This window comes from Neovison vison, chromosome 3, assembly GCF_020171115.1.
Source record: "Neovison vison isolate M4711 chromosome 3, ASM_NN_V1, whole genome shotgun sequence".
NCBI lineage: Eukaryota > Metazoa > Chordata > Mammalia > Carnivora > Mustelidae > Neogale > Neogale vison.
Window position 1 is genome coordinate 202,294,836 of NC_058093.1, and position 17,194 is coordinate 202,312,029.

Sequence of the window (17,194 nt, forward strand, 5' to 3'; positions counted from 1 at the left end):
CTCAGTGGGGAGCCTGCTTTCTCCTCTCTCTCTCCCTGCCTGCCTCTCTGCGTACTTGTGATCTCTGTCAAATAAATAAGTAAAATCCTTTAAATAAAGAAAAACAGAAAAATTCTGAAAGAGAATTAAGAAATAGAGGATAGGGACGCCTGAGTGGCTCAGTGCGTTAGGCCGCTGCCTTTGGCTCGGGTTGTGATCCTAGAGTCCTTGGATCAAGTCCCCCGTCAGGCTCCTTGGTCAGTGGGGAGCCTGCTTCTCTCTCTGCCTCTGCCTGCCACTCTTGCCTGCTTGTGCTCTCTCTCTGACAAATAAATAAAATTTAAAAAAAAAAAAAAAAAAAAAAAAGAGAGGATAAACAGCTCAGAGCACTGGGGGCACAAGGACATATCCCCGTCCACCCATTAACAAAGGAGACTGTCGAATGGACATAAGCACTGGAAGTCAGTAACTCTGAAATGTACCCTAAGTCCCCTGAATTAGCATTTGTTGTGAGCAGCAAGAAAGACGGGCCCTGAGACACGAGTCACAGAGGCTTGTAATAATGACACAAATAACCCAAACCTATCAAAACCCCTAACACCATTAACTCACATTATGATACATAATAATGGCCACAGAGGTAAGAGTAGTTTTCTCAGTAGAACAATTTATTAATGGATATGCAATAAAGTATGTCCCCCAAAATCTTTCCAGAAGTGACAAGACTAAAAGTAAATTTATTTTCAGTTCTCTGGCAATTTTTTTTTAATGTAAACATAAAATATTTGGAAAAATGATAAAAGTAACAAGTGAATCTGTAAATATATTTTTAAAAATCCCGTATCAAACAGGTGCTTGAGGCTTATACATACAGACGTGCTACGTGATAACTGGATTATTTATCTAAACAGAAATCAAAAGGCACTTCCATAACTTTGATGACAGCAGCACACATTCAGTCAGGCCTTCAGAGGAGGGAGGATGACCTGAATGAGCAGAACCAGAACCATGACGACACAGATGGACACACGGACATAATTATACAAACAGGTGCCCAAAAGCTATATGAATACAAGCATGATCGCTAAGTATTTAAATATCTCTCGAGGAGAGTCTCGACGTAGGCACACAGCAGTGAACACACTCCACTGACCGGCGGTTTCAAGACTCTTAAAAACACGTGATGGCCAGAAGGTTCCTCTCGTAATTCCAAGAACGCGGCAGCAATCAGCCAGCAAATGCAAATGCATTCAGATCTGAGTGTAAGCTAAGCCACTGCATGCATAAATTGGGAACGGGTGGGATTCATAATTGTAGGACACAAAGAACACAGTTCCGAATCGCTCAGCATCATTCACACCAAGAACGTCTCCATCTGCTTCCAGCCCAATGTCAGAACACAGACATGCTGACACAGTCACAGACGGCCATCACCAGAGTTAGCGACATTGTGATCATCCTTCACGTTCATGTACAGTTTGCCTAGCTGCTACCTTCCAGAAGTCCGCTCACTAGTGAGACCGCATACACTTTACAAGTCAAAAAACAACCGTATTATTATACTAAACAAGAATAAGCAATAAAAATCTTTAATGAGCGATCCCTGTAAACGCTGGGAATTCACTTCTACAGTTCAGCAGAGTATTAAGTACTTAACAAGAGCATTTGAGGACTCCGTACAACAGGTTACATCTAGAAGAATTAACATCTGGAAATAATTTCCACGAGTTTAGGAAGTATTGAATCCTGGTCTTCTCAGCATCCTAAGCTCAGGCCTTAGAAATGTAAACAGGGACTCAAAAGGTTTATTTCTAATGAACAAGCAAGAGGCCGTGGGCTTTCACAGTGCAGGAACTGATTTATTATGTTGAGCCGTGGAGACGAGCACAGTAACGGGGACTGTCCTGGAGGGTGTCAAGGGCACTGGTGCCCTACACATCACTACCAACAGAAGGCACTTAAAGGCATTTAGGGGCCTTGGCACCCGACGTGGACTTTGCTGAAGGCAAACAACGGTTGTCAAGGCGGCTCTAGCGATGTCGTGAACGTTCTTTCAAAAGGTGATATTAAATATATAAAAATGGAGCGAATTAAAATGTTAATATATTAAACAATTTATAAACATTAAAAGTTATAGATATCTTACAAAACAGCTGTGATGATAAACATTTTTGTTGCAAACAACAAACACAAATTAAACACAGTACAAAAACATCTCTTAATTAGAGGGTTAGCTGGGAGGGGTGGAGAAGGAAAGCTCAGACCTCAAATCTACTAGCTTCCTAATACAAAGTATTCCTAATTAAACTTCCCATGTATTTTTAACACTGAAATATAAAAAAAAATTGAAATTTTTCAATAATTCCTTATTTTAAGGCCACTGAAGAAAGTTTCACATTGTTACATTGTTGTGATGTGCTGTTCAGAGTCCAGGGCTGTTCAAGGTAACTCGTCACACCTGTCCCACTCAGACTTTCCCTGAATGATGCATCCTGTTGAGATTTGCCCTCTCCTTCACTAAGAAACGGTCAGCACCCAGTGCCACAGGTCGCAGCATCTGGGGCTCAGTCATGGAACAGGAGGCGGCGGACTTGCTGCAGGTGTGGTCTGACTCCGAGGAGAGTGGCTCTCGGGACATGGTTGCTATGACAACGTTGTTGCTAGGACAATTCCAAGGATCACAAGCAAAACAATTACACAAATAATAATGAACATCATTTTCTGCAAGATAAAGAAAAACATTAATTAATTTGCAAAGTATCAAAAGAAAGAAATCACTAATGTCATTTAACAAAATTTAAAAGAGTTTAAAATACGAATCCCACAGGTCACAGAAAAGGACGGAGTGCGGAAGGAAAGCTCCAGGGGCGAAGCTCTGAGCTACACACACGTCTATTAAATTAAGGGGATGTAGCTAAAACGGTTGTTGTTACGACACATGCTCCTGGAGGGAAAGGCAATGTCTACTCAGCACTGTGCGGGTTCTTAACGAACACTCCCTAGTGGTTAGACAGAAACAACAAACTGTTATTCCTGGACGTACTGCACATCTTCTCCAAACCTTACATGAATCTCTCCTTTGCCAACCTCTGACCTCTCCGTGTTTTCACACTGAGGTGTGTGCACATGCGTGAGAAACTGGAAGCTGCTGACCCTTCTCCCGCCGCATCTGCAGCGCAGAGGCTGGGCTATGAGCACAGCCAGCTTTGTTCTCAGCTAACAAGCATTCCTGCACAGCTGGAAGCTAGCCCACCCTTGGCTTAGGGCATCTGGTCTCATCCAGGGGACTCATGGGGGGAGAAGGCAGGAAGTCACAAGATTAAAGGCACCTGGTCCTGCATGACTCTGGGTTCCCTTTGTGAACAGCAGACTCATCACCTGTACCACCAGCTCGCGCCCACAGGCCACACCGGCACCTAAGAAACCCGCCTGCGAAGATGGCACGGCTCTGAGCCAGCACCGGCCTGTAGCAGCTCTGTCCTCACTGCATGCCAGGCCCACAGGAAACGTTCAGTCACTCCGAGGGCAGAGAGTGTCACCTCAGGTCCCCATGTTCCTGGCACGAGGACTGCAGCCCCAGCTAAATCCCACCATACACCTGTGAACTCTGCTCAGCACAATGATCTGATGACAGCCTTTCCTCTGGCCTCCGGTCCCTTCTTCCTTCCCATCGGCAGGCACCCTTCAGCTCCAGCACCTGCTGCCACCACCTGGAGCCCCTGGGAGACCCGGCCAACCTGCACGTGAGCTCAGAATTTCTGTAACCTGGGGCTGGCTCTGCGCACCTGTCCTTCCTTTCCCACCGGCTCGAGGTGGCGCTCCTCTGAATTCCATGACAGCTGAACTCCTGCACTCCAGATGGAACAACCATTCTTGTCTAACAGCCCGCCAACAGCTCAAATCACACGTGGGCCTTCTCTCAGTGGGCAGAGCACACCCAGGGCACCAATCCTGTTCTGAGTTCTAGGCCTGGCTTTCCCAACTCATAGACACAAACCATGGGCCAGGCACTTTCTGCCTGTGTCCTTGGACCAGGAATCAAGTGCCCCCCCCCTCTTGCTGTAGTGTTACTTCCACAAAGTGCCTACAGTCTGGTGCCTGGCCCCCCGGAAGGCTCTGCTGAAAACATAAATTTTCAGAAGTATAATTATAGACATCAACCAGTGCATTTGTATAAAAGAAGTAATTGTTGACACGCACTCTGGAGTGTTTTTATTAATGAGGACTGTTCTGTATTCATATTTGAAGACACTAGAGTAAACTGGGCCCAAGGCCCACGATAAGCCCACTGCTCCCCCAAAAATCACACTGAAAAGCCTGCTTTTACCCAACAGCATGACCAAACAGCATCTCTAAGTCCAACCTAAACATTTATTTTAACCTTTAGCGTAACCATGTTCAAACAACCATATTACAACCACCGGAAAAAAACTAAGAAAATACGTATTTTTAAAGCAATTATAAAAATACTTTTAAATGCAATTATATTAGCAAAGAAAATCACAGACACCGTGTTAGCTCCAGCAGAGCTAACAGGACAGCATCGTGAAGATCACATAAATGTCTCAATACAGAGTGCTAAGCCTCCTTCCTTCTGAAGAATGACCTACGACCAGCTCCACGACCAGAGCCTTTTCTGAAACCACATCCCATGTGATCCTGGGGCACGTGGATAACGCAGGCTCAGGACCCCCGGCCCCAACGTCAGCGCGGGCCTCCTCTCCACTTGATGTCCATCCCGTGTCTGCAGTCGCCCTCACAGCCGGAGAAGGAGCTCCCCAGGACCACCCACCATCACCCCGCCGCCGGGCGCTGCATTGCGGCCCTCAGGAGGAGGTGGCCGACCGGCCCGGGATGCCGCAGCCCACCAGCCACATGCCAGCCAAGCACCCCCTCGGGGAGGAGGATCCCAGGTGTACCAGAGACCAGAGTGAAAACACAAAATGTACTGAAGCTTGGAGAGCGGTAAACGAGGCAAACAGAAATCTAGGGACCTCCATCACCATGAAGTAGAACCATATGTTCTACTCAGGACCCTTCACAAGCGGGCAGGCTGATCCGATGGCCTTCACTTCAGCGAGGGGGCATGGGGAAAGCACCTGCAGCGGGTGCACGTGACACGATGGACGTCCCCAGAGACCCCGCTCCCACTCCCCCCAACCCTCGGGAACCCCCCCAGTGGGGAAACCTCACAAAGCAACTTTCAGTTGTTGCAATTATTCCCAAAGCTGAAACATGGAAAGGTCCATGAACGCAGGAAGTGCCCGTTCACTGAGCGAGCGCCTCTGGGCTGCGGGCGCCCCGCAGGCAGGAAGGCGACCTCTGCCACACCTGCACACCAGGGCTTTCACGGGCCATGTAAGAAGGCCTCCCTTGAACGATGACCCTGAGCCACCTGTTAACGCCCAGTGCACGTGGTAGCCGGCCTGGCCTCCGCAGCCGGGCATGGGCACTGCGGGCAACACGCTGGGCCCCACCCCGCAGACAGGCTGGCGGGACTGGGCAAGCCGCATGGCTGATCAGGACAGTTACTGCATGGACGAGCGGTCAGTTCCTCTCTGCCATGCCAGCGGGGGCACACACACGGACATGATCCGCGTGGGCATCTGACGACTGATAAACCGATAATCAGAGCATTTACGGAAACCAGGGCACTGACACGGCTACAATCAACCACTGTTTCTGTCAAAGAAAAGCAAGCCAATTACATTACGGTGCTCTCCTGGCACCACGTTAGAAGACATCATTCTGACAGTAGAACAATCCCCAGGAAGCTGCTTTAAAATCCAAATTACAGGACACCTGATTGTTTGACAGCTTTTAGTTCTTTAAAAGTGTGGTATTTAATTGCACGAGGTGAGGCTGTTTGGAGATAAACGGTTCTAGAACTTGGGCTATCAGGTTCCATCAGCGCCAGGGAGGAGGGAGGCCTCGACCCCTGCTCCAGGAGCACGAGCTCCAGAACGAGCCCTGCCCTGTTGTTCCGTGTTTGTCTGCTGTCGGCAGGGGACCCTCCGCTGCCCTTGCCCCACCCCAGAAAGCACAGCACCCCGAGGCCCTGAGGTCTGAGCAGATGTGGCAGTGGGGCGTCTGGGAACAGAGTGAGCAGTGTGGACAAGCCGTGTGACGTCAGGGGTCAGCTGTGTCACCGGAGAGGTGGGGACAGTACCGGACAGTAGCTGACACCAGACAGGGAGGCCTCCTCAGCGGCAGAGTCTGTACTTAACAGGAGGCCTGCTATCTTTGTAAAACCAACTTTTCATGAAAATTCTCACTGCACTGCTATGCTGGTTAGGCAAAGGAACCGGCCCTTGACTAATGACCTTGTCAGACTAGTCCACAGTGTGCCTGGAAGCAGACTAAGAACTCACATGTGGACTGTACCACCTCCTTCACACAGGAGTATTTTAAAGAGTGGTGACACAGACTGATGTCATGCTTCAAGGACAAGAGCATGCTCAGATAGGCCCGGGAGATGCAGGCTGCAAGGAGAGCCCAGAGGGCCCCAGAGCTGCGGCCCGTGAACAGTGAGCACTGTGGCCTCCGTGCACAGACCCCAGCCCTTCCTTTCTTGTCTGCACTCTGGGTGCAGCGCATGGAAACCCCCGACCAGAAAGGCACTGGGAAGTTGCACAGCCCTCTCCTGGGACAGGAGGCAGCAGTGGGGACTCTGTGTGGCCCTCCCCACACCCGGGACAAGGACAGGAAGAACAGCCGGCAAGGACACCCATGAAACCCGGAGAAAGCTTTCTTCTCCGAGTTAGAACTTAATTCCACCGTGTCACTGTTTTCTTGGAAGAGCTTTGCTCACAACTCACGCAGGATTCGGGTACGGACAATCCCTTCACAGAGCCTGAACGGCGGCGGCTACAGAACGCCACAGTCCGGCCTCAGCAATGCTCTTCTTCCTCCAAACCAGAGAATCAGCAAGTAACCCGAGGGAGGAATCAAGGGTTCGCAGCACAACATGTGTGACTGACAGCTTCTAGAATTCCGGTCCCATTGTATTTACACCCCCTCCAGACACCGCCCAAGACACAGAGGTCTCTGGAGAAACTTGGGGCCGAAGAACACAGAGGCTCATGGTCAACACATTTCCCTACACAACCTTCACTGTTTAGCAAACAGAATCACTTCCATTTGAGAGTGAAATAAGAATTTAAGGCATCATTTATTTCCTGGAATCCCTTTTAAGGAGGGCTACCTCAACACACTACCCTCAAAACCAGCACAACAGAAACGTGCACTCGAAGTCTTAGGAGGCAGACTCACCCGTCTAGCTTTGCTGCGGTACCTCACGGCTCTCTTCGTCTCTTCTTTCGCGCGCTCCACGTAGTCTGTGGCATTCATCACATTCTTTTCTATGTTGTTGATCATTTCGCCCTTAAGACAGAAAGTTCCAGGCTCAGAGGACACCCCTGAAACACCTGAGCGCGTATCTTACAACAGCCACGAAGCACAGACAAAGGCTTCACGGGGATGTAATGTGCACGCAATAGACACCGAATGTTTTCCACGTTTACAGACAGATGAAACCACTGTATACATGCCAATACAAAATGATCAGAATTTATATTTTAAAAAGAATGAGCACAGATAAGAGGGGTGGGCAGCAAGGCTGAGGGTGAAAGGCACGTCAAGGACACTCTGAGATGTGCTCTCGTGTGCACGCGGCCCAGCGCGCACACACGCGATGTGTAATGACATGGTTTGAGTGAGTGGCACACTGCCGTGGTCTCCTTAGAACACCAGAAAACCAAGAGCAGCATATGTGTGACACTAGGCTGATGAGCTTAAGGAAGTGTGTGGGGCGAGGCGAGCGCAGGGAGGAGCGAGGGGAGAGGGGACGGTACCTGCTCTCCGTCCATGGCAGACAACCTGCAGCAACGCCGGCAGCAGTGGAAAAGGACGACCATTACCTCCCACGCTCACTAGCATCTCTGACTACCACATAGTCTGAGCTCGAGGAGCCGACGTAAAGTGTTACTAACACTCTTCTACAAGGAGACCATGACACAAAGCTGAGAACACAGCCCTTTCTTAACAAACCTTGATGCAACACATCTGCTGTAAAACCATCATAATTAGTTGAAGGTGCTCTGAAACCTTCCGTAATTACAGAAACAGTGTAGTGTCCTTACTGCAGAATCCTCCCTGGAGACAGGAAGCTGGCAGAAACTTCTGGTGTGGGAAGGCAAGGGCCCCACCCAAGCCAAACAAGAGTGAGCCCACACCCCACCCTCAACGCCCCTCCCCGGGGCTGTTGGGTTTTCCTGCCAATCACACAGTACCTGAGCTTTCCACGTTTTATGATAAACGTCCTCAAAATAAACAGTGTTCTTCCAAAGGTCAGGGACACACATGGAGAATGAATCCCATACAAGGATGGACTTCCTATCACCCCTCACATAATCCAGAAAATAAGCTGGTCGGGTTCGAAACCTCTCACCAGACTGCTCCTGCCAGAGCAGACCCCGAAACCAGCCTTCAAAGGCATGAGTACACGATCTACCGAAGATGGGTGACATGGACCCTCCCACGGTAATGGGTGTCACCAGAATCCTAACCCCTGAATCAACGAGCAGCCGCGTACAGGCCTCCCTCCATACTGGAAACATCAGGGAGGGCCTGATTCAGTCCCAGGAGTCAGAACACACCAGCCTGTATTTGACACTGGATTTTACATTTTGTAAGGAACTGTCTACACTCCTTCCACCCTCTTCCCTGGGGTGGCCTGCCCTCCCTACCTGTGTCCTGGACAAACCAAGAATTAGACCACCATGCCGTGGGCACAGGCTTCTGCGTGTGTCACAGACGGTACCCTAAATTTAGGGCTTATTCTTTTTTTTTAAAGTGTTTTTTTTTTTTTTAAAAAGATTTTTTTATTTATTTATCTTACAGAGAGAAATCACAAGTAGATGGAGAGGCAGGCAGAGAGAGAGAGAGGGAAGCAGGCTCCCTGCTGAGCAGAGAGCCCGATGTGGGGCTCAATCCCAGGACCCTGAGATCATGACCTGAGCCGAAGGCAGCGGCTTAACCCACTGAGCCACCCAGGCGCCCCTGGGCTTATTCTTTTAAACGTTTCTTCCATTACGTGCTAATACATGCTCCTTGTAGAACACTTGAGAAATACACGTTTTTTAGAGAAGAAAACTAAATCCCTGCAGTCCCATGTTACCTTACTTGGTAGATCTCTTTCCTTCTGTGAACACTGTTGTGCAGAGCTGCGTTCATGCCATGTACACACACGGGCGTGCATGCGTGCTACTGGATTATGCTTACACAGATGGGTATGTACATACGTAAGACTTTGTATCTCCCTCTTCATTCACAATCCCAGCTCGATATTTGTACGTCTCACTAAAAATCTTCCTGAACCAAAGTCTGCCGGGTGTGCTTCGCCGGCTGTCCTATGCACACACAGACTTTGAGTACGTAGCCAGTCCCTCTCTGTTGCAAGCTGAAGCGGTCGCCAGCATTCCTACCTCACAGTAATGCTGCAAGCCACTTCTGACTTTTGAGACTGGACCCACAGCTCTGGCTTTCTCGGCCACGCAGGACTCTGCTAGGAGATTCCACAGATGCCTGCTGTCCGTGTGGGAGACAGGGAGCTGTGTGCAGTTACCTGGGTCTCCACGAACATGGCCATGTCCGTGAACATCTCGTGCAGCTCCCGGATGCTGGTCTCCAGCTTCATGATGTCCTTGTGACGAGACTCAATTTCATTGAGCGCTTGTCTAGTAATTTGAGAATCTGATATAATCTTTGAAAAACAAACACAAAAGAGAAATACTGATGAACTCAGGGCCGCTTCGGGAGTGAGGCACAGGCAGACGCGTGTAGGCGCGTGGCCTCCCGGGCGCTCACGTCCGCCGTGAAGACCGAAGGGCTCCCGCTCTCCAGCATCTCCTCCAGCTCGTCATCCGTCGTGGCTCTTCCAGCTGCAAGACGAACACAAACTCCACTCAGGATGCGCCCACATTTGTAAACGACCCTCTCAGCCATATGTCACCAACTACCACCCGAGTTTACGTTTTTAAAGGCTTTTTGGACCTTTCAAATGTATTTTGTTAAATGAGTGTTAATGTTGAGAGAAACTGACCTAAAACTAAGAAACAGGAAAAATTGGAAAACTCTCAGAAGAACCTCATAACTGGAATGAATCATGAAATCTAACTTTAGTAAGAATGAGAAACAACTCTAAGGAGGACGTCATATGTATCTGGAACCACACGTTTTTCTAAAAGCTTACCTCTGGCTCACAGATAAAGGGTGTGCTATCAGCATAGACTAGAAGGTCACAAATAAAGACTGAACAATTAGAAGCAGGGGCTTTAATACTCGCTATGTGTTAGTTGATGGTATTTTTTCCTTGAGTTAAATGTATTAATGCTCTCTAAGAAATACATCCACAGGTTTTCGAAAACACGCAACTGATAATTCTTTTTTTTTTCAATTTGTGGCATGAAAGACAAAATTAAATGAACATGATAATAATGAAAATCTCATTTAAAGAGAAAGTTGACAACAGCATTATCCATATTGTCATCAGGAAATGACCCAAACATCCATCATCAGGGCCCCAGAGAGACACAGCATGGCCCATCTGCACGATGGTGCCTGAGCCAGCAGACCGCAGATGGCTGCATCTCAAAAAATCTGTTTTAAGTGGAAGAGGCCAGTCATAAAAGGGCACATATTGTGAGACTGCACGTATATGAAGTGTCCAAAACGGGCCAGTTGGTAGAGGTCGGTGGCTGCCTAGGGCTCAGGGGAAGAGGGCCGAGGAGTGACGGAAGTAGGTGCACATCTTTGGGGCAAAGATGTTGTGCAACTGGCCTTGTGACCCACTAGAGCCACAGACCTGTACACTCTGCACATCACTGGCGTGGGATATAACTGAGTCTCTAAATACGATGAAATGCTGTTTGACGAGGTTCACACTAGTGGCTATCCTGGGCTCCCCAAGTCCCTGAGAAGGTGCACAAAGCCCACAGCCCTGGTGGCCGCCGCACCCGTCATGAGCTCGCGCCACAGCTGAGGAGGTGGACTTCTCTAACGGGGAGCGAGCACAGCTGACTGACCTGTAAGTGGTCAGCAAGGTGCCTTCTGCCCGGAGGAAAACCGGAGCCCCACCATCCCAGGCTGATGGCAATGCACGGATCCTTGCAAGGTCGGCTGGAGCAAAGGGCCACCCGCACTTGCTCACCAGACACACAGCCCTGTGAGGCCCTCTGAGACTGTCTCCCCAGATGGGGCACAGAAGGTTGGGGGCAACAGAAAAGTACTCGGGGAGATAACGGCTGGAAGTTTTCCAAATCTGATTAACACTCTAAAAGTAAAGCTGATTAGAAAATAATTTAAAGTCCACTCACCAAGGATTTTCCAAAGGATGTAAATAAAGAAAAAGTTCTGGTGATTCAATGAACAGGAAGCCATGAAAACGTTTTAGGTTTTGCAATATTGACAAAAATAGAGATGGCATAACTCTTCTGAATTACAGTACTTTGATGTCAGACATTAAATATAATATGTTTTTAACAAAAATAGCATTTTCCTCTACTCACTTATTTCTAGCTGACGTTGTATCCGTCCTTTGCTCCGCTCCCGGAATAGAGTCTGTGCCTCATTATATTCTGTCATAACTTCCACAAATTTCCGAGATAGTACGGAATGCTATTAACATAGAAGAAATTAATATATAACGACCATTTCTTCTGCTGAAAGTGACATACAAAATATGACACCAGGAAAACGAAAGCCGTCATTGGAGTCCTTCAGACAGAAAGTGAGAGGACCAGCCAACTCTAGGACAGAACCCATACCGACAGCTTCCCGTGCGCCACCAGCCCGGACCCTCTGGGACCCCCACTGCATGAACGTGGATGCTGGGACTCGAACTCACCCACGGTTCCCACCTCACCGGACGCTGCCAGGCCTGCACACCGGGCACCCCCTCGTCAAGCAGAAGCTAGCAGCCTGGACACCACCATCCACACCACAAACCTTTAGAAGGTGTGGACCCCACCCCCCACCCTCCAGGGACTCAGATAATTCAGATAATACTGCTCTTCACAGCAGAACCCTGCTGATGGACGGAATACCCTTTTCCTTCATAATAAGGAGGTCATCTGTAGATCACCCCCTTGTATGCAGAGATGTTGTAAGGATTAATGGACATAAAGATGAACGAGTTCAAATCTGAAAGCAGTAAAGAGACCTATTCTACACATCGCTGTCATCTGGGCGAGGCCGACAGCCAAACCTGGGTTCTCCGGATGCGAAGATCCACCGAAGCCCGGCTCCCGCTCTCATCCTGATTGACACTGTGCTCAATCGCTGGAGACAGACAGGGAAAGAGTCACCTCTCAAACTAAAACACAGAAGTTTCTCAAGCCAAACCTCTAGCTGCTTTTCTTTCTTATCTTTCCAATTCCTCATAGATGTATGGGTCTTAATAATAATCATCCGTCAGTGGTAATACCACAAAATAAAACCACATATTCTATCTTAACATTTAAAAGAAAAACAAGCAAAAGAAATCACCTGACTCTGATGGAGTTTGGAGAACTTAACCATCCGTCTACAGGAGATACAGAGCTTTCAAACCCTGAAGCATGGAAACTCTGATGGACAAATGTCCTGGTTTCTCCAACCAAAAGAAAAAAGAGAGGAAGATGGAAGGAGAGTCTGAGTTTTAAAAACTTTTAAGTGACACGCCACCAATCACAGGGTATGGCCCTCATCTGGAACCCAGTTCAAGCACACTGTAAAAAGAAACTCAAAGAACACTGGGGAAGCATAAATTCTGATGGGATATTTCCTAATAAATGTGTTTTGGAGTGCCTGGGTGGCTCAGTCATTAAGCGTCTGCCTTTGGCTCAGGTCATGATCCCAGCATCCTGGGATCAGCCCCACATCAGGTTCCCTGCTCTGCAGGAAGCCTGCTTCTCCCTCTCCCACTTCCCCTGCTTGTGTTCCCTCTCTCATGGTCTCTCTCTCTCTCTCTCTGACAAATAAATAAATAAAATCTTTAAAAAAAAAAAAAAAACTGTGTGGATATATATGATCATGGCATATGGTTGTATTTGGGGGTGAAAATCCTTCTGGTCTTCAATACACTGACATATGTGCTGATGAAGCCACCAGGGCAGGTGGAGCCCTATGGGTGCAGAGCTGAAGGGTGTGGCCACAGGCTGGGGGCGGTCATCTCCCTGCCCCAACCTGTCTACAATGTGCCAACAAAAGTTCTTTCTGATCTATGAAGATTTCCTGGGTTTGAATGCTCCTTTGTAACAATCAGATACAAAGTGTCTTCCTGGCAGCCCTGTTTATGCCCAAACCTCTCAGAAACCACCTCTTGGAGCTGAACCCCAGCACCACAAGCTAAACTCCTACAAAGTTAAGAAACTATTTAAGAACTAGAGATTCGTATAGAAGGCTACTCACCTTCTGAAATACCTGTAATTCAGCAAAAAATGTCATAAAAATAGGCCTCAATGAGAGATTAACAATTTATAAGCAAATGTTTAATTAACCTTGATGAATACAAACTAGTTGTTCTATCCTGAATTTGCAAATTAACACTGTTAGCTTTAGCTCCCTGTATGCAGTCCTTAGAGCCAGCAGCTAAGAATTCTAGAACAATGAGTAATGCAAAGGCCACTACCCCAAGTTCATACAAATTAAAGCACTCACACTTCTGACTTGTAAAAATGTCAAGAATCAGAGATTATAAAGGAAACACAGATTACCCACATGCCCCCATCACCCATTACATGCAGCCAAAGCTGTAAACTCACACTTCAACTTGGCTCGGATTTTGTTCGCAGTTTTCTTGATTTCTTTGTTCAGATCTTCAAGTTCTTCTTTTATTTCTTTAAAATTAAAAAAAAGGGGGGGGACATCTAAGCTATAACACACAATTAACTTAAATGGAACAACATTCCTGGTAAATATTTAAGTGTTTGGGTCTCAAAGTGGGACTCCCAGACCAAGGAGCCTCAGCACTAGGTGGGGTCCTGGTAGAAATGCACATTCCTGGGCCCCACTCAGACCGACTCAAGGTGGGACCTGCAATCAGACCTAACCAGCCCACAGGTGACTGTGAGGGAGGAACTGGGTGAACATTTGGGAAGAACTGGGTGATAGCAATTAACTGCTGAAACGGACTCTGTTGCTAACACCTAGACCTAAGGAAGGAAGCAGAAATTTAACCATATTCTGGAAAGAAGTTCTCCCATGTGTTTGATTTCCTTTGTGCTCATCCCTGCCTGATTGAAGCAGGTTCCTCACGGAAGTGCCAGTCCCTGCACTGGGAAGGCTACGGTTAAGCCCCCAGACATAGCCCCTGTGTCTGGAGAGGGAGAGCAGTGCAGGAGTCGACAGGAAAATGCACTCGGGGCAGAACATGTGCAGGCGTACAGCCCAGCTGAGGACACGGCATGGCAGACTTGGGGAACAGCTATGAGCCGCGCTGGGGGAGGAAAGGGGGCACCAAAGCCTTTGTAACTGAGAACGGAGCCTGGAGCCTCAGATGGATCAGAGCCCCATCCCCCAGCTGGTACTCCCCAGGAGCACCCCACTCTGGATACAAAAGCCCTGGGCTGTTCCAGGACGGATCCCGGACTCCCCGCTCATACAGGCAGTCAGGGGCTCAGGTGTTTGTGAGGGAAATAGAAGAGGCATGACCAGATATGATCCCTTCAAGGGACAGAGAAGAGCCATAAGCTTATCCGTGGCAAAGATGGCATTTCAAACCGCTGGGGAAAGGATGTGGCACGATAAACACTCCTGCTGAGAACCATCAGGAAAGCTGGACAAAATGTGTTTTAATCTGCTTGAAGGCATTTAAAGCTAACAAGGCAGGTAAGGAGATCCAGGAAGACACCCGGAGGGGGAGCCAGCGACTGGAGCAGCCTGAAGCTGGAGGCAGGGGAGAGGAGAGGAGAGCTGCAAAGCTCCGGAGGAGGAACCGTGACGCAGCTCATCTAAGCCTCCCAAACTACACCCAGAACTGCTGCTGCCCCTGGCCGTCTGTCAGAAATGTTTAAAAATCATCTTCTAGAAAAGGAGGACTCAAATTACTGCCACCAGCTCTTATGCACAAAACCCGGGCCCAATCCCAAAGAGCCAGGCACACAAAGAACCACAGTGGAGGCACACAGACCCCAGGAGCAGCAGGGAGTGGATCATCAGACACGGTGGGATCATTACGCCCAAAGGGGTGAAATGCAAGATTAGGAATTTTGTCAGAAAATCAGTAAAGAAAGGAAACAAGTGAAATTCCAGGACTGAAAATCTCTCACCCAGAAATCTCTCAATGGGTAAAGAGAGGTCTGCAGATGAACCACAGACAGACTCCCCAACGGGATGGTGAGACGGGGGCGAGAACAGAACGGGGGGTAGGGGAACCACGGGCCCAGGGAAAAGACCCTGAACACGCAGACTGCAGGTCTCCCAAAGAGGGAACGCAGGAAACAGAGCAGGGACGGATCATGAGGACAAAGTGGCCCGGGCAGCCAGGGGTGCAGACCCAGGGGCCCAGGAGGCTAACTCAGGAAAAGCAGCGCAAACAAGAGAAAACCGCATCCAGAAACAGCAGAGCAAAATCGCTAAACCAAAGACCAAAGACCAAGTGTCTTAAAAGCTACAATTCAACAGCTGACTTAAAAAAAAAAAAAAAGGGCACTGTAAAGATTACTTCAGAATCTTCAAGATGGTCAAAGAAAATTACTTTCACCACTCAGTGAAAACATCCTTCAAGAACAAGATTATAGTTGGAAAATTGCAGATAACTGCATGTTCCCTACTAAAAGCAGTAACAAAGAGTGCTTTTTTTTTTCTTAAAGATTTTTTATTTTTATTTATTTGACAGAGAGAAACAGCAAGAGAGGGAACACAAGTGGGAGGGTGGGAGAGGGAGATGCAGGCTGAGCAGACAGCCACATGCGGAATTCAGTCCCAGGACCCTGAGATCATGAACTGAGCCGAAGGCAGACACTTAACAACTGAGCCACCCAGGCGCCCCTAAGAGTGCTTTTTAGAAAGAAACGATCTCAGATGGAAGTTGTGAGACTCAAGAAAAAATAAGGAGCACTGGTAGGGGTATGCACGTGGGGGATCCGAATGGGCGTTCATGGTACAAACGTTTACATTACTTTTACGCATCACGTATATACGATGACATGTGCGTACAAGAACAGATGTGGTTAAAGTTTCTGAGGTCCCTGTGTCTGGAAGTAGTAAAAACACAGATTCCTGTTGGACCTTAAGTCAAGAATGCACGCCGTACTCCAGAGGACAGCACTGCAACAACAGAAAGTGGGACTCATAAACAAGCCAGCGGTGGAGGGGATAAAATTCTTAAAACCTAAGCCAAAAGAAAGCCTGAAAAGAGAGAGAAGTAATGGAGAACAAGCAAGAAAAATGAAAAACAAACATGATTGTGAATGTCCACCCCAATATGTCAGTAATGCTCAGTAACAGCCTACAAGCACGTAGAGATCAAAAATGACCAGACTGGAAAAGTGACAAACCCCATAATACTGTACGTATAAAAGACGAGAGAAACACATTAGGCACACGGCTATGGGAAGGTCATCAGAAAGTGGTGGGGAGGGGTGCCTGGATGGCTCAGTGGGTTAAAACCTCTGCCTTCGGCTCAGGTCATGATCCCAGGGTCCTGGGATGGAGCCCCACATCGGGCTCTCTGCTCAGCAGGGAGCCTGCTTCCTCCTCTCTCTCTGCCTGCCTCTCCGCCTACTTGTGATCTTTGTCAAATAAATACATAAAATCTTTTTAAAAAGAAAGAAAGAAAGTGGTGGGGAAAGCGATCCCACAGCCACGAATCAGGGCAAACCATGGAGCTCTGTTCACGCAGGCAACGTGGCTGCAAGGGCACAGAGAGCGTCCGTTAGTGGCAGTGGGAGGGACGCCCCCCATGATGAAAGGCCCAGTGCAGCATCAGACCCTCCTCCGGTTGTGAAGGCCTTAATCCCCAGCTTTCTGCACACATGCGTCTGGCCCAGACCTGGAAGGAGGGAAACGGCTGGCTACAGAGGGTGACACGGGACCAGGCTTGGGGCAGGAACAGGGCTGCCCGTCAGGCAACAGCACTGAGTCGGCGTTACTGTCCCCTGCCAGATGAATAGTGCCAGCGAGCAAGAGTGTCCTTCGGAGATGAGCCCCAAAAAGGTCACTCTGAAAGGAGTCA

General features: G+C 48.4%; 1 protein-coding gene across 6 annotated transcripts in view; it reads right to left on the reverse strand.

Annotated features, from left to right (window-relative positions):
- Positions 1–626: 626 nt before the first annotated feature.
- The window catches only part of STX2 (syntaxin 2), a 32,375-nt gene continuing 15,807 nt past the window's right edge, over positions 627–17,194 (reverse strand). For 2 of the 6 annotated variants that reach the window (XM_044243549.1, XM_044243554.1), the window contains exons 4-10: positions 13,782–13,856; positions 12,245–12,318; positions 11,547–11,655; positions 9,847–9,920; positions 9,605–9,742; positions 7,252–7,362; positions 627–2,639 (exon numbers count right to left, since the gene is read on the reverse strand). In XM_044243549.1, coding sequence (XP_044099484.1) covers positions 2,544–2,639; positions 7,252–7,362; positions 9,605–9,742; positions 9,847–9,920; positions 11,547–11,655; positions 12,245–12,318; positions 13,782–13,856 — 677 coding nt within the window. In that variant the 3' untranslated portion in view covers positions 627–2,543. The other 4 variants (XM_044243553.1, XM_044243552.1, XM_044243550.1 and 1 more) reach the window with 4 other exon arrangements.